The sequence below is a fragment of the Theropithecus gelada genome, chromosome 8, assembly GCF_003255815.1.
Source record: "Theropithecus gelada isolate Dixy chromosome 8, Tgel_1.0, whole genome shotgun sequence".
NCBI lineage: Eukaryota > Metazoa > Chordata > Mammalia > Primates > Cercopithecidae > Theropithecus > Theropithecus gelada.
The window spans coordinates 8,204,093-8,225,306 of NC_037676.1; the positions used below are offsets into that span (position 1 = coordinate 8,204,093).

At 37.8% G+C, this 21,214-nt stretch overlaps 1 protein-coding gene across 1 annotated transcript in view; it reads left to right on the forward strand.

Annotated features, from left to right (window-relative positions):
* The window catches only part of CSMD1 (CUB and Sushi multiple domains 1), a 2,061,182-nt gene that overhangs the window by 1,604,481 nt on the left and 435,487 nt on the right, over positions 1-21,214 (forward strand). Inside the window, exons 13-17 of the mRNA XM_025393463.1 lie at positions 1,740-1,922; positions 3,123-3,449; positions 5,977-6,171; positions 12,691-12,829; positions 15,823-16,010. Coding sequence (XP_025249248.1) covers positions 1,740-1,922; positions 3,123-3,449; positions 5,977-6,171; positions 12,691-12,829; positions 15,823-16,010 — 1,032 coding nt within the window. The remainder of the gene's footprint in view (positions 1-1,739; positions 1,923-3,122; positions 3,450-5,976; positions 6,172-12,690; positions 12,830-15,822; positions 16,011-21,214) is intronic.

The following is a 21,214-nucleotide window of genomic DNA, read 5'->3' on the forward strand; positions in this document are numbered from 1 at the left end:
GGAATTTGCTCTTAGCCCCTGCAAGATAATAATTCTCCATGAAGAATTCTAAAAGTAAAACCAATGCATTTTGGGGATAGGTGTCCAGAGAAACCACCCTGAATTTGCTGGAACTCACTTTTCTCCAGCCTCTGCTCTTCCAACGTTGCAGAGGGATCTTTGACAGCTGTAGTCAGAGGACGCCAGGTCTCCTCCAAAGCCCTGCAATGCCTTCTTCCTGCAACACTCTGCACAAACAGGAAGCCCGAGAGGCAGGGCCTCCCTTCCTCTCCAAGCCACCTCTGCCCATTTGTCCCTCACTGCCCTGCCAGGCACACTGGGATCACGTCGCTTTCTCGAAGGGCCGATTGCCTTCTTCCTTCAGGGCATTTTCTTCACTGCCGCCTCCTCCATCCGTCTCTCTATACCCCTCTATCTTGTCTTAAATTACCCATCATCAAATCACATTCATTTTTGGGAGTCTGAGGTGGGGGGATCACTTGAGCCCAAGAGTTGGAGGTTGCAGGAAGCTATGATCACATCACTGCACTCCAGCCTGGACAACAGAGTGAGACCCTGTCTCAAAAAAAATAATAATAATTTAAAAAAAAATTTCCTCCATAAAACATAAACCCTGTATTAGTCCGTTTTTACACTGCTGACAAAGACATACCCAAGACTGGGCAATTTATAAAAGAAAAAGGTTTAATGGACTTAGAGTTCCACATGGCTGGAGAGGCCTCACAATCATGGTGGAAGGCAAGGAGGAGCAAGTCACGTCTTACATGATGGCAGCAGGCGAGAGAGCTTGTGCAGGGCAATTCCCCCTTAGAAAACCATCGGATCTCCTGAGACTTATTCACTATCATGAGAACAGCACGGAGAAGACCTGCCCGCATGATCAATTACCTCCCGCCGGATCCCTCCCACAACACGTGGGATTCAAAGTGAGAATTAGGTGGGGACACAGCCAAACCATGTCCAGCCCCAGCCCCATGTGTGCAAGGATTTTGTCTCTTTTATTCACTAAGCCCAACACCTAGAAGAGGACCTGACACACAGTGGTTCTCAAAACAATTCTTTAAAATGAATAAAGAAAGAACACATTTTAATGAAAACATTCTGCATAGTTAACGTTTGAGACAGATCAACGTTTGAAATATAGGTTTGGTATATTTGGAAGCATGTTTTATTACAGTGATGTTTTAATGAAAGATTGATTCTGAATATTTTGTTTTCCTCTGTAGACCAAACTGTTTTTCATTCTGTTTCACAAATGAGTGTTAACATTCATTTTAGGGAAAGAAGATTCAAATAGATTCTATTTATTTAAATACTCAGTAGGGAATGAAGAATCTTTTCTGTATTGTTTATGGCAAAAAGCACATAGTTGAAAACAAAACTGGTATTTGCATTTTAGTAGTAGCAATTGCAGAGAAAAGACCAGACATATCCAGAAGGTGCACTGATTAATTGCAGCATTTGTGTTGTCAGCATATCTGTGTAGCCATGTGTATCCCTTAAAAGACAGCAAATTAAATACCTTTCTCTTTGTGAAATGACCTTCCTTTTTTTTTTTTTTTTTTTTTGGTATTTGAAATTAAATTTAAGATCAATTGAATATCCTTTGGAAACTGTTTACAAAAATGATGTTTAGTTCAGCAAAAAGAAGCCATGTGTTCACTTTCTAAAGTGGAGAGATAAAAATATTCCTTGTGTGTGTGTTTTTTTTAAGGGTTCATTTGTTTTTCCATTTTCAGAAATTGAAAAGGGAGGGTGTGGGGATCCTGGAATCCCCGCCTACGGGAAGCGGACAGGCAGCAGTTTCCTCCATGGAGACACACTCACCTTTGAATGCCCGGCGGCCTTTGAGTTGGTGGGGGAGAGAGTTATCACCTGTCAGCAGAACAATCAGTGGTCTGGCAACAAGCCCAGCTGTGTATGTGAGTATTGCGCCTTGACCTGGACTCCCTCCTGTCCTGCAAGGATCTTGCAAGGGGAGAAAAGGAGAAAGACACAGGCCGCCCAATTAGGGAGGGCAGCTTTCAGAACAGCTCAGGGTGCCACATTTACCGGAAACATGCAAGGACATTCTCAAACACCAACTTGCCTGCTTTCTTCATTTAATAAAAACTAATTTATAATTTTATTACATCTACTCGATAAAATGTACTTGAACATTTCCTGCCAGAAAGGTCATCACGTATATCATTGTTTCCATCAAAAGCTGATCATGTTCTGCTGTATCAGACATCAGTACAGCAAGAGAGTCTTTTGTGACTTAATAATGCTGTATAACACTTAAACACAAGCTGTTCACCAGTGTGAGCATGGGTGGTGGTACTGGTTTGGAATTCAGTTGACGAGCTGCCCACTTCCTCTTAAAAATACTATTTTAACAAGTAGAAAAGACTTCACAGTCAATTTTAAAGGAGGGTTTATTTGTAAATAAATATAGCAATGGCTGAAAAGTGTGTATGAAATTATGTGGAATAAGAAGCAAAAATGTACTCTAGAGAGAAATCCAACAGTTTCTCCCTCCAAAAAATTATTTATGTATTTTATATATATATGATTTTAAGTATATATTCTTAAAAGTGGATTTTTCAAAATATTTTTATATTATCCAACTAGAACATGATCTGATGTTTCCAAGTTATTTATTTATTCATCTTTACCCTGTAACTAATAAAAATTTTAAATAACTGGAGAAATGCACTTACAGGAAAGTATAAAATATAAGTTAAAAGTTATCACGAAAGAGCAGGCTGAATTGTTCCTAGGATATAGGCATATACTTTTCCATATATTAATATTTGCTCTTCTGAAGGCAGAAAGTTATAACTAGAAATTATAATATTTGGCACACGTTTTTAGTCAACTTGAAAGGATCATTTTTGAACCAAGCTTGTGCTTGATTATGTATAGGTTCTGGTTGTGCTCTATAAGATAATGAAATATTCGACTTACAAATCAGGAGAGGAGAAAACATTATGGTCCAGAATTACTTATATTAAAATAGCTGGATCATCGTAGCTATTTGCAGGCATGAATTGCCTTTCCAGGTTCTTAGCAATCTGTTTCACATGGCAGTTCTTTGGATATGTGCAAAACTGTTTGAAAATATATTTGCGTCTTCACAGTTTCATGTTTCTTCAACTTTACGGCATCATCTGGGATTATTCTCTCACCAAATTATCCAGAGGAATATGGGAACAACATGAACTGTGTCTGGTTGATTATCTCGGAGCCAGGAAGTCGAATTCACCTAATCTTTAATGATTTTGATGTGGAGCCTCAATTTGACTTTCTTGCGGTGAAGGATGATGGCATTTCTGACATAACTGTCCTGGGTACTTTTTCTGGCAATGAAGTGCCTTCCCAGCTGGCCAGCAGTGGACATATAGTTCGCTTGGAATTTCAGTCCGACCATTCCACTACTGGCAGAGGGTTCAACATCACTTACACCAGTAAGTACGCCCACACGGTCAACACATCCAAGTTCCCATTTTACTCACATGTTCCCATTTTGCTTATATGTATGTGAAGCTGCATTTCACGGCTGATACTTCAGAAGTTTTATGATCATTACGAAAATGAGAGTAGTAAAATTATGTAGTGTTATCCTGAAAACTTAAAAACAAATGCATCACTGTATTTAGATTGGTGGTGTCATCACTCCTAAACTAAGGAGCTGGATCTCCTCTCTCTTTCATCTCCTTACATCTCTTTCTCTGTGGTTTTCCATTTATCCATCCATCCATTCATCCATCCATCATTCCATCCATCAATGCACCCACCCAACCATTATTCCATTTATTCTTCCATCCATCCATCCATCCATCCATCTGTATCCTTTCATTCATCCATCCCTCATTTCATCCATCCATGCGTCTATCCATCCGTCCTTTCTTCCATCCATCTTTCCATCCATCCTTCCATCTATCCATCCATCATCCATCCATCATCCATCCTTCCATCCATTCATCATTCCATCCATCCATCATTCCATCCATCCTTCCATCTATCCATCCATCCATCCGTCCATCATCCATCCTTCCATCCATTTATCATTCCATCCTTCCATCTATCCATCCATCCGTCCATCATCCATCCTTCCATCTATCCATCCATCCGTCCATCATCCATCCTTCCATCTATCCATCCATCCGTCCCTCCATCCATTCATCATTCCATCCATCCATCTTTCCATCCATCCTTCCATCTATCCATCCAGCCGTCCATCATCCATCCTTCCATCTATCCATCCATCCATCCCTCCATCCATTCATCATTCCATCCATCCATCATTCCATCCATCCTTCCATCTATCCATCCAGCCGTCCATCATCCATCCTTCCATCCATTTATCATTCCATCCTTCCGTCTATCCATCCATCCATCCGTCCATCATCCATCCTTCCATCCATTTATCATTCCATCCTTCCGTCTATCCATCCATCCATCCGTCCATCATCCATCCTTCCATCCATTTATCATTCCATCCTTCCATCTATCCATCCATCCATCCGTCCATCATCCATCCTTCCATCCATTTATCATTCCATCCTTCCATCTATCCATCCATCCGTCCATCATCCATCCTTCCATCTATCCATCCATCCGTCCATCATCCATCCTTCCATCTATCCATCCATCCATCCGTCCATCATCCATCCTTCCATCCATTTATCATTCCATCCTTCCATCTATCCATCCATCCGTCCATCATCCATCCTTCCATCTATCCATCCATCCATCCTCCATCCTTCCATCTATCCATCCATCCGTCCATCATCCATCCTTCCATCTATCCATCCATCCGTCCCTCCATCCATTCATCATTCCATCCATCCATCTTTCCATCCATCCTTCCATCTATCCATCCATCCGTCCATCCATCCATCATCCATCCTTCCATCCATCCATCATTCCATCCATCCATCATTCCATCATCCATTCATCCATTATTCCATCTGTCATTCCATTTATCCTTCCATCCATCCATCTATCCATATCCTTCCATTCATCCTTCCCTTCCTTCTATCCTTTCGTTCATCCATTTATCTATTATTTCATCCATCCATCCATCCATATCCCTCCATTTATCCATCCTTCCATCTGTCCATCCATCCATCCATCCTTCAATTCATCTTTCCATCCATCCTTCCATTCATCCATCTAGCCAGCCAGGCACTCATTCTTCCTTCTTTTCTTCTTCCCATCTATACAACCATCCACCCACCCACTCAGCTGCCTATGCATCTTTCCTGCAACAAAGTAGTGTAGTAAAAACAACTGAGTAATATGATGTCAGGAGCCAAGGATTAAAATACAGCACTAGTATGTAATTAGTGAAGTTTAATGACAACTAACTTCTCTTTGCTTTAGGCTCCTCATTTTAAAACCTATTTTATATAAGAATATCTACTTAAATGCACTGTAGAGGGAATAAAGTGAGAGAATATTAATATGAATAATACTTTATTATGATGTACTAACTGCCTACTTTCTTAGGCACAATACTTAGAATTGGGCAATAATTGTTTCATTTAATGTTACAGTAACTAGAGGACATAAACTTAATAGCCTCTCATTCTGTAAATAAAGATAGCTAGGCTTAGAGCATCGAGTCATCTGCCCAATGTCCAAGTCCTGACATAGCAAGAAAAAAAATCACAATTCTAACGAGAGAAATCCTGAGCCCACTTTCTACCACCCACTGTATCAGTTCTCTCTTCGTCTAAGCTCATGTGAAAAGTGCTTTACAAACCCTAAATTGCTGCATAAATGATAGTTATATCTGTTTATCTCCCTGCTCCTTCTTTCTCACTAGACACTAATATTTATTAATGTATTATCTATCTATGAATGATACAACTGAAATGTATATAATTATATACATTATACAAATGCTTTACAAGCTTGTTCTGTTTTCTTCTCTTTTAATACATGTAATTAATACTCAAGTATTTTTGTTCCTTTTTTTTCTTTCAGCATTTGGTCAGAATGAGTGCCATGATCCTGGCATTCCTATAAATGGGCGGCGTTTTGGTGACAGGTTTCTACTCGGGAGCTCGGTTTCTTTCCACTGTGACGATGGCTTTGTCAAGACCCAGGGATCCGAGTCCATCACCTGCATCCTGCAAGACGGGAACGTGGTCTGGAGCTCCACTGTGCCCCGCTGTGAAGGTGCAGTCCCTGCCACCACCCACTCTTCTCCTTTGAAGTCACACATCTATCTTCAGGCATACACACACAAACCAACAAACCGCGTTAGCTTGCTAGGGCTGTCCTAACAAAATACCACACAGAGTCGCTGAAACAATGGGAACGTACAGTCTCCCAGTTCTGGAGGCTGGAAGTCTGAGATCCAGGTGACATCGGTGGGAGAGTTCCTTCTGTGACTTTGAGGGAGGATCTGCCCCAGGCTGGTCCTCCAGCTCCCGGCGGTTTGTGGCAATCTCTGGCATTCCGTGGCTGGAGAAGCCTCACCCTCATCTCTACCTCCAGACTCACAAGGAGCTCTCCCTGTGTGTGTGTTTCTGTCCCTATGTCTAAATTCTCCTTGTTAAAAGGACACAGTCATATTGGATTGAGGTCCCCCTATTCCAGCAACACCTTATCCTAACTAAATTCATCTGCAAGGACTGTATCTTCAAATACAGTCACCATCCGAGGCACTGAGGGTTAGGACCTCAATGTATGAACTTTGAGGGGACGAAATTCAACCTATAACAGTGTTGCTTAGAGTTAACTATTTTGTTGTTCTCATTACAGCTGTCGTAAATACCACTTAATTTTCTTCTTCGTATTTCTGTTCTGGTTACTTATCTAATAAATATAGAGAGGAAAATATTTTAAGGAAAAAGATGTTGCCTCTGATAATTACTCATTTTAAAAATGTTTACTTAGAGTATATGTTCACATTCCATATCAGAATAGTCAGTGCACAATAACCTAAGAAAATATTTTTTAAAAAACTTACCTCCAGTATATATCAAAGAAGTACAAATTTAAAAAGAAAAGTAAAATACCATTTTTGCTTATCTTATTAGCATAGATTTAAACAGGTGAATAATATGTATTATTGAAAAGGTTATGTAGAAACTGGCTTTTCGTAGTCATGCTATAGATGATATAAAATCACAGTATTGTAGTGAAAATTCTTAGTAGGACTCTTAAAATTGTTCTTGTCTTTTGAGTCATAAATTATATTCCTGGATCAATATCATAAAGAAATAGTGAAGCAACTATACAAATTTTTTCAAGAATGTTTTCTGCAAGACTATTTATAGCAGTGAAGAGCTGGAAATGATTCAACTTTAAACAGCAGAGGATTGGTTAGATAAATCATGAAGAATAATAGGTGTCAATATGAAGATCATAAGATCAAAGAGTCTCAGGTATCCTTAGCATGTGAAAGACCAAAGGATGGAGGTACATGTGTCACAAATACATACATATCTCATGGTAATCATTTTGTAAAACACTAAAAAGAAGGCTATACACCAAAATATTAATTATGGTTACGGGTGATTTTTCCCTCTTAGTTTATTTTCATTTTCTTAGTTGTCTTTGTCAACATGTATTTATTTTAAGTAAGTGACTAGAAAAGGAATATGTATTAAATATCACATACAGTTGAGAATTTCTCCCCTGTCTCAAATACCTCGAAATGACATTCTCAGACCCATAATCTCTATCAAGGAGTCTAAGCAGAGCTGGGATCTAGGTGTGGAGCATTAAACTCCTCCGTGACAACCACAGTGTAATGGGGCTATGATCCTTCACCACCTCATCCTGCCCTGGCCCACCTCCAAAGTTACTCACCATTACTGAAAGTAGAAACGCTTTTTTTTTTTTTTTTTTTTTTGAGACAGAGTCTGGCTCTGTCGCTCAGGCTGGAGTACAGTGGTGCAATCTCAGCTCACTGTAACCTCCGCCTCCCAGATTCAAGCAATTCTTCTGCCTCAGCTGTCCTGAGTAACTAGGACTACAGACACCTGCCACCACGCCTGGCTAATTTTTGTATTTTTAGTACAGCGGAGCTTTCACCATGTTGGCCAGGCTGATCTTGAACTCCTGACCTCAGAGGAGAAGTAGAAACTTCTAACCAAGTCCTATTTATTGTATCATCTGGTGATACTAAATGTAAGGGAGGGCATTCTGATGTTCACCCTTTTCATACACTGTAAAAACAATTTGTGGGTGGACGAGAAGCACCACCCATGGGTGAAATATTGATACATAGAAGGGCAAGAAAACATTCTTAATAGTTGAAATTTCATTTGTATCTATTCCCATCACGTATCATAAATGTACAGTTTTTGTGTTTTATGTTGTACAAAATGTTAATAAAAGGGTAGGTTTTCATCTTTTATAAATAAGTAAATATATACACATGTGGTGCTCAAATATACAATACTAATTACAGTGCACAGTTAGTCATGGGTGCAAATCATGTTCTAGCCAAGCATATGGCTGTGATTTGGAAGCATGAATTTTCAGGAGAAAGAAGTTTAAAGTGAACAGTACACTGTCATCTCTGTTCTGTCCTGGCCACAAGTCAAGCTGTCCCTTATATCCTTTACCATTAATAGGCTGATTGCAGATGTGTTACAAGCTGCAGGGTGAGTGTGGACCACAGCACAAACAGGGTGAGGTTAAAGGCAAAAGCCAACTATAGGTTGTTAACAAAGGAAACCCTCGGCAGAAAGAAAAAGTTAATAGGAAAAGATGTTAAAAGTCTACCTGCACGGGAAACCTAATGACTGAGTGCAGCTGAGCCTCAGAGAAGGTAGGGGACACCCTGATGGAACAGGTGGGTACCCCAATCAATGCCTCTGCTGAAAACAAATAGAAAACCAACTTTCAGAAGTAAATACATCTAGTAGGGAAAACAGTAATATAGCAATGAAGTAGTGAGTAATACGGATAGCAAAGTTGATTTAAGAAATGTTTCAAGAACCTCACATCCCTTACAGAATACTCCTATTTATTGTTTTTCTCAAAAAAATATTTTTAAAAATCAATTACATAATTGACCATAAAGTGAACCTTAACAAATTACAATAAGTTATAGGTCACATGCCCTGTAATATTCCAATTAAGGTAGAAATATGCAATAAAAATAGAACCACAAGCAAATCTCATTGACATCAAAAGTCCACTATAATTTTACATTAAATAGAAACTCAAACCTTAATGCCTGTGCTATCCCACCTGGAAGCCATGCGAACAGTACTTTCTAATAGAAACAATGTGAGACAGCAAAACCTGTGTTTCAAGGAAAATGTATATCTTTAAGTCCTCTAATGTAGAACAAAATGATCAAAAAATAAAGAAATTTAATAAGATTAAAAAGTTAGAAAAAACAAAAATGAATTAGGATGCTATTAAAAAAATTCAAGTGTTATAAACAATTTAAAGCAAGAGTGAGTTCTTTGTTAATATCAATAAGCTAGACAAACTGTTTATGATTCTGATAAAAGGAACTAGGAAAGAAAAATGTTATAGATGTTTAGTAACATAAAAGAGAAATTATCCCTATCACAAAAATAATATAACTTTACATAAACAATGAAAACCTCACAATGGAGCAGTTTTTTTATTTATTTATTTATAGGTTATTTATTTATTCTGGAAGAATTTCTTGGATGCCAGGCACATGTTGAATATACATTGTATGGCCTCTGGGCAAAAGGTTTCTCTTTCTTTCTTTGTTCTGCTTCTAACAGGCTCATATTTCTCAATGCAGCTCAGTGGCATCATTAAAAACTCAAGCTATTTTGGGGAAAAATGACTATACATGAAAACATCAACTCTATGGCCGCAAATCTTAAAGTCTGTAGCAAATGGGTGATTTTCTAGCAAAAGATAAAATACCAAAAATGACTCAAATAAAAAGTATAAAATGTGAGTACAGTACCATAGGAAAGAATTGAAAAAAAGATTAAGGATTGAACATCGAAAAAGACACAAGTACCCTACAGGGGAGTGAGTTCTCTTTCAAGTCTAGAGAAGCTTAGTGCTGTGCGCTAGTGCAGATAATGGAAAAGACCGGCTGCCTCCTACATAACATTTCATCAAGCCAACATTACTGTAACCCAAATCAGACTGTTCTATGAAAAATAAAGCTATAGGAAAAAACGCACATGTAATCAAGAAGGTTTGTGTTTTCTTTTTGTTTTTATTTTTAGAAATACAGTATCAGGGAGTTCATCCCTGTAATTTAAATTATTTAAAAAATAAAAAGAAAGCAAAGAAGAAATTGCTTTCTAAACCCCTCATCCATATATTTGCTTTTTTGTTATCAGCTAAGTGAATATGAACATCATTGATGTCGTTCATCAAATATTTTTGGTCTCCATCAAGTGGAATGTCTTTTCTGGAATCTTGTGGATTAAAAGAACCTTGTGATGGGTTCTGGTCTGTTAGGAATATGTGGAAGTGATGTACTCAACTTCTGGCTCAGCATTTTTGATTGCCCTCGCAAGACCTTTTCCCGTCTGCCACAGCAGCTGAAGAAGGGACCTGTGTCTCAGAGACCTAGACATGCCACATGTGTGAGAAATTCACTTCCCATTGTAGCTACTACAGTTGCAGGGCTGTTTGTTACCACAGTGTAATCTAATCCAAACTGACTAATACGAACTTATTACTTACTATTTACTTACTTACTATCTACTTACTGAGACTATTACTTACAATTTTAGTGTAAATTTTGCTTATCGACAGTATAATTATTAAAGTGTCTATGTCATCAGGATAAAGCATTTCAGGTTCAGTGTACACTGTAAATTATAAAGTGATGGGTAAGAGTATAATAAAATAATATTAATATGTGACAAGTTAGATATATTCCAAGAAATATAAAAATCCAAAATAAAAAAATTACTAAAATAAAGGAAACTTTTGGTTTTGTATTTATATGGAAAATAAGACATAGAAATAACTCATGCAGATTTTAGAAATAGCTCAATTATCATAATTTTTTTGGAATTCTGCATCTGCCATATGTCTTTCTTATATAGTATCTTTGGATGGTTAAACATGACAAAATAAACATCATATATTTAATATATTTAATTTTGCTTAAGTTGTGTTCTTCAAAAGATTTGCTGCATCACTTTACAAAACAAAGGAATTAAGTTATATATAATATTTATGTATATGGATATGTGATTCATAGGCTCCAAATGTGAATTTAAGAACTTAACTAGAAAAATTAAAATAGTAATTAGTATAAACTTGTTGTTTTAAAAATTGTTATCACAAAAAATCAAGTGTTCTTCAGGAGCTCAAATTCATAAAAATTACCCTGATTGCATATTTTTAAACTATAGAATAATGCATAGGTATAGAAATAACAATTGCAACTTATTTGGTTAAAAAAAAAAAAAGAAAAACTATCAAAAATGTGATCTACAAAGCAATCCCAGTGCTATCCATTATTAACATGTTTTTAAATTCCACTCCCCTGTTCACTGAATAAAAATTTCATTTTATTTATAATATATGGGCAATTTTTTATCCTGCTTTTGAAGTTTAATATTCTATTGCAAAGATTTTCCCATAACAAAATTTGCAAATGTTACTTCAAATATATTTGAATTCCAATATATTCCAATATATGGTCATGCACTTTCCATAATTTTTTTACTTTTATTTTTTATTTATTTGTTTCCTGATGTAAATTAAGATGCTATTGGTAAATCCATAAATTTCACTAATTCATATTTTTTCTAGCATCAAAACATAAATAATATAAACTTTTTGCATTCTTGCATTATACATATGGCAATTTTTAAATAAAAGAAATATTTTTTCTAAAACATTTTTCTTTTACCTTGAAGTGTTTTCATGTACTTTATTTGATATCTATAAATTCACAAAGATGGTTACTAATGGCAAATAATTTTGAGAGAGAATACATAAAATCTGAAAAACAAAACAAAACAAAAAAAAACATGTGGCCAGAGACATAGTCTTAATTATGGTATGAAATATTATATGCTATTTAAAATTCCTTTAGATGTTACAGGTATGTATAATCACTTTCACTGAGCATTAGTTATATACCCTTTCAAACTTTATTTCTCCTTTGCAATTAGAAATCACTGTCACATAACCTTTCAAAAGGGTCAATGCAGTCTAATTCTATACTTATCAAATTTGATTGAAAGTTTTGTTTTGTTTCCTAACACTCACAAATTGTATGTTGCATGTGGCTGTTTATTTTCATAAAATGCACACAATGGAAGTAAATAGACACATACATACATACATACACACACCTAAGGATGTGTGTATGCATCCATTTTGAAATGTGAGGTCATTTTACATTTGCTTATCCATAGATATTTGTTAAATTCCAAATGCATGTGAACTGTAGATAACTGGGCATGTACGTCGTGAAGTGGTTGGCAATTAAATAAGGTAAGTCAATTAGCACAGAGAACTCACGTATATATTACCATTACTAGAGAAAAAGAACTTTGCTTCAAGTTAATGATAAGTACCTGGAGGTAGCATATATAGACCCTGCTTTGAATAAATGTACGATTTGCTTGGGAATAAGATTTGCTTTGATACTTGAAAATATTCAATCCATGAACACAGAAGCAAATTCTTGCTTTTATCCAGGTGTTGTTATGGCATATCTTTCTGTTTCATTTGATCTAATAGATATTGTGCATCTTGTTTTAGCTCCATGTGGTGGACATCTGACAGCGTCCAGCGGAGTCATTTTGCCTCCTGGATGGCCAGGGTATTATAAGGATTCTTTAAATTGTGAATGGATCATTGAAGCAAAACCAGGCCACTCTATCAAAATAACTTTCGATAGGTAAGAAAACCAAATTAGTCTTCATTTGAACTCAATGATATGTGTCTCTTCCGTATTTTTAGTAAATTGATCTTAAACCTTAAAAAGATGGCAGTTCTCTTCGGTTCCCGCAAAGGAGCACACTTTACCAGAAACAGGCACTTACTTGTACGTTTTGTTCTTCTTCAGTGCTATCTCTAAGCCCACCCTGAGCCCCAGCTCTGGAGGTTAGTAAAGGAATTGCCGGTCCTGGAGGACCATTCCTGAGGTCCGACCCTTGTATCTGACTCTGGGTTTTGGACCCGCACTGGAATCCATTCTGTGTGGTGTCTGATTGCACATGGAAGTCGCTCTGGGTCCCCTGGTGCCTTAGGTGCCTGCTGTGGCAGAAGAAATCAGCTCTGCTGTTCTGGTGGTGGCTGCTGGTCACTAAGGGCAGCTAGTGATGATGAGTGGGCAGTGGGGTACGGCAGCGGATCCATCACCAGCTCATCGCCTATGAGTGATACTGTCACTAGAATGTTGCTTGGCTTAGCTATTGAACAACGCATTTCAGGATCTAAAACATAAGCATGCTGGGCTGTGTAGGTATTTGTTTATTTAAACATAAGCCTGCTGTTGGAGTTCAGCATAATAAGTTTTTCCCGTTTGTCTCAACACTGAAACCAAATTGATGATTAAAAACTAAAAACGCTTTGGCATGAGCCACGTGAACCAAAGGCTAGGGAGGCATCTTTGTTTAATGTTTCAAGGTTGCTCTCTGCATATAGCATGGGGCTTTCTCTAACAATGACCTTCTTCTAGATTAGACTATATTCTGGATTTCAGTATCTAGAATATTATGGTGTCTCAAGATAGATGAACATCATTATATTAACATCAATACAGGAAAGGTTTTCAGCAGGAGTTAACTTTCAGTAATTACATTTATTTGAAATAATTATTTTTATTTTTTTACTTGCCTCTGACAAAATAATAACAATCCCCAATAGGACAATCTCTCAGAACAAAAGAAAAAAAAAGTTTGAAAATCCAACTCTATTAGAGAGTGAATTACTGTGTATAATCAGTCATTTGAAAAAATATTAACTCTGTAAATATTCAGTTGATTACATTTGGTTTCTTAGTAATTTCTCCACTTTCTGGTATTGGCAGGTGGAGCTGAAGCACACCCTGACTCCCAGAAGCATATCAAATTTAAGTAATTTAGGAAAAGTAGTGATCCTATATTCTTGTCTGGAACAGTTCTTGTCTGGAACAGCTGTCTATTTTCAGTTGCCTGAAGCAAGATATTTGCTTGATTTTTCCCAATCTTGTTCATTCAATATTATTTCAGTGTGCTGTTTTGCTAAATTCCATTTGGAAATACCCAATATTTCTAATATTTTTAGACATGTGTGATTTTTACTCTAGACATAGTACATAGCTCTGAGAAGATGAATTGCATAAGGAAATGTGTTTTTCAACCATGACCGATGGACTGACACCTTCTTAAAGGATGGGATTGTGCATGCTAATTCTGAGCCCTGTGCTGATGGTGTTGCCAGACAGTGTGTGTTAGTTAGGCTGCCCCACAGCAAAGAACATCCAGAAGTTTCTGTTTCCAAGGTCACCCCGGAAATCTTCCAGCTGTTGAAATATGCACTTTGTCAGACTTTGTCAGTCCTCACTGTTACTAAAGAAACAGGATAGGACAACTTCAGTGTGACTACATCAAAGGAGATTGCTTTCACGCTTATCCAGACTTCTTGAATTTGAACTCAAACAACTAAGAAATCAGTTTTTAGAAAAATATTTAGAATAGTGTCATAAGACAAAGTTGGCACTATCGGATCCCAAATGTGCCAGCCTGTGTCCCTGTTCTGGTCCAGCCGTGTGATGTACAAATGGTTAGAACTAATGGAAGAATGGAGCTCAGGGTCCACATTCACTAGTTGCAGGAATGTGTAATCATGTGCCTTTGGACTAATCAGGGTGTACATAATCTAATGCATGCAGGACACAGCCCTTTGATTTCAACATCCTTTTCTGTTGCTACGTGCCACGACACTAAGATTGCTTCCCCTCTCGCAAGTTTTCTCCCCATTCATCAGTAACATCCGGCACGGAGCGTGGGGGCTAATGGCACAGGCTTACGTGGGATCCTTTGGCTCAAAGTGACTGAGTGAGTCAGAGGCTTATGATGCTTAAGCTGCTCCCTGAGAGCAAAGTCAGGCACTCAGAAACCGGGTTAGCTCTTGGAGGACGAGATGGGCCCATTTAGAAAATTATCTCAGTGCCTGGAGTGGTACCTACATTGCATCAAAGGGGACCCAGGTGGCTGCAACTTTATATGTAATCTCAGGCCAGATTTTCTGGAAGCGTAAGAAAACCTAAGCACTTTTTGGAAGCTATTCTAACTTTTTCAAGCTATTAAAGTATCCTTTTATATCTGAAATGGCAACATACCTAGGGTTATTCTAATGTCTTAAAAGAGATAATGCAATTTTAAAAGGCACAGGATTTTCTTTTTCATGAAAGACATTTAAGCTATCATCACACATTTTTAATGATCTTCCTTTAAGAGACCATTTCATTCTAGTGTGCCCATTTTCAGATGTCTATAGCTATGTTAAATAGGGAATGCCAAAAAATAGTTTAAACTATGTAATTGAGTTTTTACTATTTGAGAATAATCTATCTATCTATCTGTCTATCTATCTATCAATCATCTAAGAAAACTAATCTGGTTCATGATATTTTTGTTTAAGCTGAATGAAAACCTCCTCTTGTGTTTGTTATGTTGTAAGACAGAATATTAGATAAGAAGAGAAAGGGATTTAAGCTGTGCCGTCTCATCAAGAAAAGAACGTACTATTCTTATATATGTCCCGAAGTTCTAAACATATGTAATTTCAACCATTTTCTTTACATTAACATACACGGGTTTCTGATTAAGGAATGAGGATGTCAGGAGCATGTCTGTAAGCTGGCAGCTCTGCGTGTCTTTTCTAATGGGATGTACATATTTGCAGATTTCAGACAGAGGTCAATTATGACACCTTGGAGGTCAGAGACGGGCCAGCCAGTTCATCCCCGCTGATCGGCGAGTACCACGGCACCCAGGCACCCCAGTTTCTCATCAGCACCGGGAATTTCATGTACCTGCTCTTCACCACTGACAACAGCCGCTCCAGCATCGGCTTCCTCATCCACTATGAGAGTGAGTTGCACCTTCCCTTGACAGCCTGGCTGGGCAGCATGCGTGGGAAAACTGAAAATCTGAGTTCTTATTTCCAGCCTGCAGATGACTGTGTTGATTTACTAATCCTGCTTGACTCTGGCAAAACCATACTATGCAATTGTAAGAACCTTCTCTTATTCATAAGAGAGCATCTTGGAGTTACTGCCTTTTAACTCTCAAATATACGTATCCATCTCCTGGGATAAAGTAAAATAATAAAGACAATGAAATGGGTTCATCTTCAGCATGAAGTAATAATATACTTTTATTATTAGAAAATACACTTTCTGACCAAAAGCCTTATAGGATTTATTACTAAAATTATGTTAACCTGGGCAATGGAGAAAAGGATCCTTGCTAGAAAAACAGAGTTAGGTGAATTTGTGGTACTAAATCTGTGAGTACAGATAGACACGTTTCACAGGGTGCAAGTCAGGTAATGAAGAGAGGAGAAGGAATTAAAACCCGCCAAACCTTACCAAATTCCAAACAATTGTTAACAATGTTTCAACAAGCATAAATAATACTTTAAAACAATTATTAAACATATTTTAAAACAAATGTCAAAATATTATAATGGGATGTATTTTGCAAGACAGTTCAAACTTCCACATGGAAAGTATTCCATCCCTTTTTTGTTTCCTGAAGTCAAAGTTTTAGCTTCTGAAATGATGAGATTAAGTAATTGTATTATTTTATAATAATATTTATGCGAATATACTTCTGAAATCTAGCTGATGGGAATCCCCTCTAGGAATACATTTTTAACATTAGCCAATTAATGCAAAAGAAAGCAAAGCAGCTGTTACTGTTTTCTCTGTCTGAAAACACTTCCCTCAAAGAGTAGCATGGAAAAAGGGAGACTGAGTGCAATTACTATTGGACCGGAAGGAATCAAACCTTTATTTCGCCAAAGTTTTATGGTTGTTCTTTTTCAAAACTTTATCTCAAAATAAGCACTATTAGTTGTAAAGATATTTTTAAAATGTACGTATACCCACACATATAATTTTACAAATGCATGCATAGAATCATATCTACTATGCTGGGTTTCCAATCTCCTTTTATTCTTTTTCTTGCCTTCCATTCCCCACATCACCTCCTGTTACTCTCGTCAACCTCTCCCTGAGCCCTGCTCCAGCACATTTAAATTAATAAACCTTTATGCACATTTATCTGTTTTACATACTCATATAATTATACACAAACATGCGTATGCATGTATATCTTAAGATTATGTGTGCTTTCAGATAAAAATATTCTGATAGAAGGAAAATTGCTTATTAATGACTTAATGATGAATTTCAAATTTAACTCAGTTATTCCTCTTCACATATATAGATATACAACATTTGTTCCAAAGTAACATATTTTGAAACTTAAAGTAAAATTTAAGAACCATAAAATTTTACATTTTGTTTCTTTAAAATATCCATTCAAGTCACCACTTTTCTTTAGAGTAACAATATGTGTAAACATGGCAGTGATCTGAATTTGTAAGACTCCTAATAAGCCTTGTATTTTCTCATCCTCACACCCTCCCCCCAACTTTTTCTAAACCAGAATTTCTTGGTTCTTAGATATATAGTGCATGAAATTTCAGAGAAATAATTATTTTCAGGCATTGACAAATATTAGGACAGTTTTCCTTTCTTTTCATCTCTATTTGTGTAGCTGTAGATGACTTTGCTTTTTCTAGTTCCATTTGAGAGAATGTGTTCCAAAGGCTAAATGAAGGCAGCAGAAACTAATTTCATTTGTTTATCCAAGTCATTTAAATAAATGGCTTCTTCTTATTTCTTTTTCTGGAAAATCAGGGAATGATAAAAAGCCTATTCACAAACTTCTATTTAGCTTGTCATCCTCACTAATATAATAATAATAACAGTTTATTAATATAAAATATAGAATACACATTATATTATACCATAATATAATAATTTAATATGTAAATAGTCCTGACAATGATTTTTATAATCTTAAAAGAATGACTACCCTAAGTTTTGGAATTCTTTTCATTTATCCTGTGTTTAAAAGTAGAGTGCAGGCCCCATAAGGCATCCTCCCATCACCTGGAGTACCTCTCCGAGAGTAATGCTCTTTGCCATTTTTCTTTCTCTGCATCACCAAAAAGAAGAAGAAAACTGTCACCAAGATGATGCCTGTTTAGTACAGTGATAATTGTGTGAGAGTCGTAAAGTTCTGACCTGCTGCAGAGTCTAGCGTTCCTTCTCCTTTCCACCTTGTTGGAAATCTCAGGAGGTAGCTCTATGGTCACAGAAGTGACTGGAGGCCTCACCTAGCGAGTGAAGACAGGAAATTGTCATGTGTGGAACTTTCCAGCACAGTGACTCAAAAGGCTCACTGCTCTAAACACACATCCAGACTTGCGTATGGTGAGCTTCCAGAAGGCTCTCGAAGGTTTGCCATCTATTCCCCTGACTTAAGGGAGAAACAGGACCTCAGAGGGATGTGATGCTGAACCTTGACTTGGGATCGCTTCTTATTTATGTATCCGTCGCTATGTATTTGAAGAGACATATGGAAATATGCAGAAGTGAATGAGGCGCAGGACATGGCTTTTTGTTTGCTTGTCATAAGAAAATGAGTCAGGAAAGGCCTGGGATTTTATGAGTGCTTACCACCAGCGCTGCACCTAACAGTTACCTGTGGGGCTTTAAAATAAAACTGGTGCCTGAGCAGCAGCTCAGATGTTCCGGTTGCTATTTCTGTGGGTGGCGTAGAGATCTGAGTGCTTTCAGAGGCTCGCCACCCGCTCAGAGGGTGTCCCCATTTACCCGGCGCCGAAGCAGCAGGTTTCTTCAAACATCATAGTTTGCTAACACATCCCTGGGAGCTTAGTAAATTGTAGAGCCCCAAGCCGAGATTCCAAATATTGTCATTCAGGGAGCTCGTGATGAAGATCAGCATCCTGAGCTTTTAATCAAGTCCTCGAAGTGATTCTGAATGAGGTGAAGGCACACGCAGATCCCGGCCTCCAGGGAGAGAGAGAACCCGCAGGCAGGCAGGAGGGAAGGGGCCAAGGCCAGGAGAGGTCACGGAGGGATAAAAGAACCAATGAGTCCAGCAAGAAAAACAGAGACAGAGAAAAAGTGGCAAGCCTGGAAGAGACAAATGCTACCAACCCCTTCATCCACGTAATGCCATCTAGCACCCTTCCACAAAATAGGTTCTGAAGCCAAGATGCAGGCACTAGAACATGATTACACTCACTCATCCAACACATTCTTTAAAAGTGGGTTGCCTGTGACCCAGGAATGATTTATATCAAACTCTTTATTCCTCTTAAAAACAAGAATATTGTTCATCTCTTTTGTGATTCATCATAACTATTTCACATTGTAAACACTCCTTGCTTTGTGAAGTTATTAATGACACTTCTTCAGGCTCAAAAGGCCCGTGGCAAAGCTCTCTACAGACAAAATGTGTTGCAGAAATTACAGCCGCAGGTACTCGAGGCTGCCTTATGTTTGCAGCAGTGCCGCAAGGCAATGTGAGCTACTGTAAACAGCATTCACTCCAGAAGGCCTTTCTGAACTGTGTGACGGAAATGTTGAAGTCATTTTTTTGAGACTTTTCTAAAAGCATACCTAGAATTGTAGTGCTGCTTCATGCACTCAGTCTTAGGAATCATCTCATACGTTAGTGTCCAGCGACAGTCTAGCCGATCTTTACGAGGAATGAGGCACAGTGTCTATATGTAATAGTGACTGCATTCTTGCTCCAGCACAATCATCTGCTTGTTTGTTGATCTTTGAATCACCACTTTGAGATAGTCATAATTTTGTAAGAAATTGGAAAATAAATGGAATTCTCAAGGGTATGGAGGTTTTCCATTTAATTTCAGAGCTTTTTTTGAAAATGCTGTCAAAAATGTCTTGTTAATAATCTCTGAAGGCAGAAGAAAGATTCATCACATGTAAATGTACATACTCTACTGTCTGATTCATATATCGTGTTATTAACGGAAGAAACATTGTGATAAAGAAGTATATTTAGTGGTTTATATGTGCACACACACCATACCAATTGGTTTGCTGAGATTCAGTGACTTTTTATATGATCAGAAAAGGAAAGGAAAGTGGTCAGGATATAATGGTACCGGACGCAATACAAGGGTATCTATAACAAGCACATGCACGCTAACACCCACAAGCACACACTTGCATGTTTACATGAGAAAGAGAGAGAGGAGAAAAGCAGGCAAAGGCTCAGTTTTCAGTATCAGTAAATAATGTAACATGACCAGTTTGCTTAATTTCTTGGCTCACTGACTTTATTGACTGTGACTTTTCAACCTCTATTTTAAAACCTCTTGGAGGCTGTGAGAAGTGACATCTCTAAGCTTGGCATATGAAATGTGCTCAGGAAATGTTCATTCCTACCTTGGGCTAGAACTTTTATAAAAACTGATGATTCCGGCAGAACCCTGCTCCTATCAAATGTACCTCCATATGAGCTGCACACGGATTATTTGCGAAGTAATCAACTCCCTTTATTCCTTAAGTAGCAAATGTATTCAGTCACTTATGTTGCAAAGGCCAATTGAAAAAAAAAATACTGTTTATATCTATTTGTGTCAAAAATTCATAGTTGCTTTAAGGTTCAAGTAAGAAGGAGTGGGAACGGACTCTGAATATAGACGTCATTTCAACAGAGTCCAGTGGTCCGTATTTCTCTTTGTGCTGTCAGGCAGGAAATAGGAAGGGAAAGAAAATGCTCCAAATATTACTCAGAAGGACTTTGTCCTGCCTTTCCCACAAGGTAAATTGGCTACCTGTGTCCATGATCTTAGTATATTATAAATGTCTTGCCCCATTGGAGAGAAATCACCTGCTATGAAATTCCATAAGTTCTTCCCCCCCCCCCCCCCCCCCCGCCCCAAGTATCTGGAGTATCTGGGATTATAGGCATACACCACCACACCTGGCTAATTTTTGTATTTTTAGTAGAGATGGGGTTTCACCCTGTTGGCCAGGCTGGTCTTGAACTCCTGACCTCAGGTGATCCACCTGCCTCGGCCTCCCAAAGTGCTGGGATTACAGGCATGAGCCACTGCGCCCAGCCAAATTCCAGATGTTCTTTCCCACCATTTTCTTGTTTCGGGGTTCTTCTACGTGGCCAGTTTCAGTTGAACTGGAGATCAAATGTAGTGTCATAAT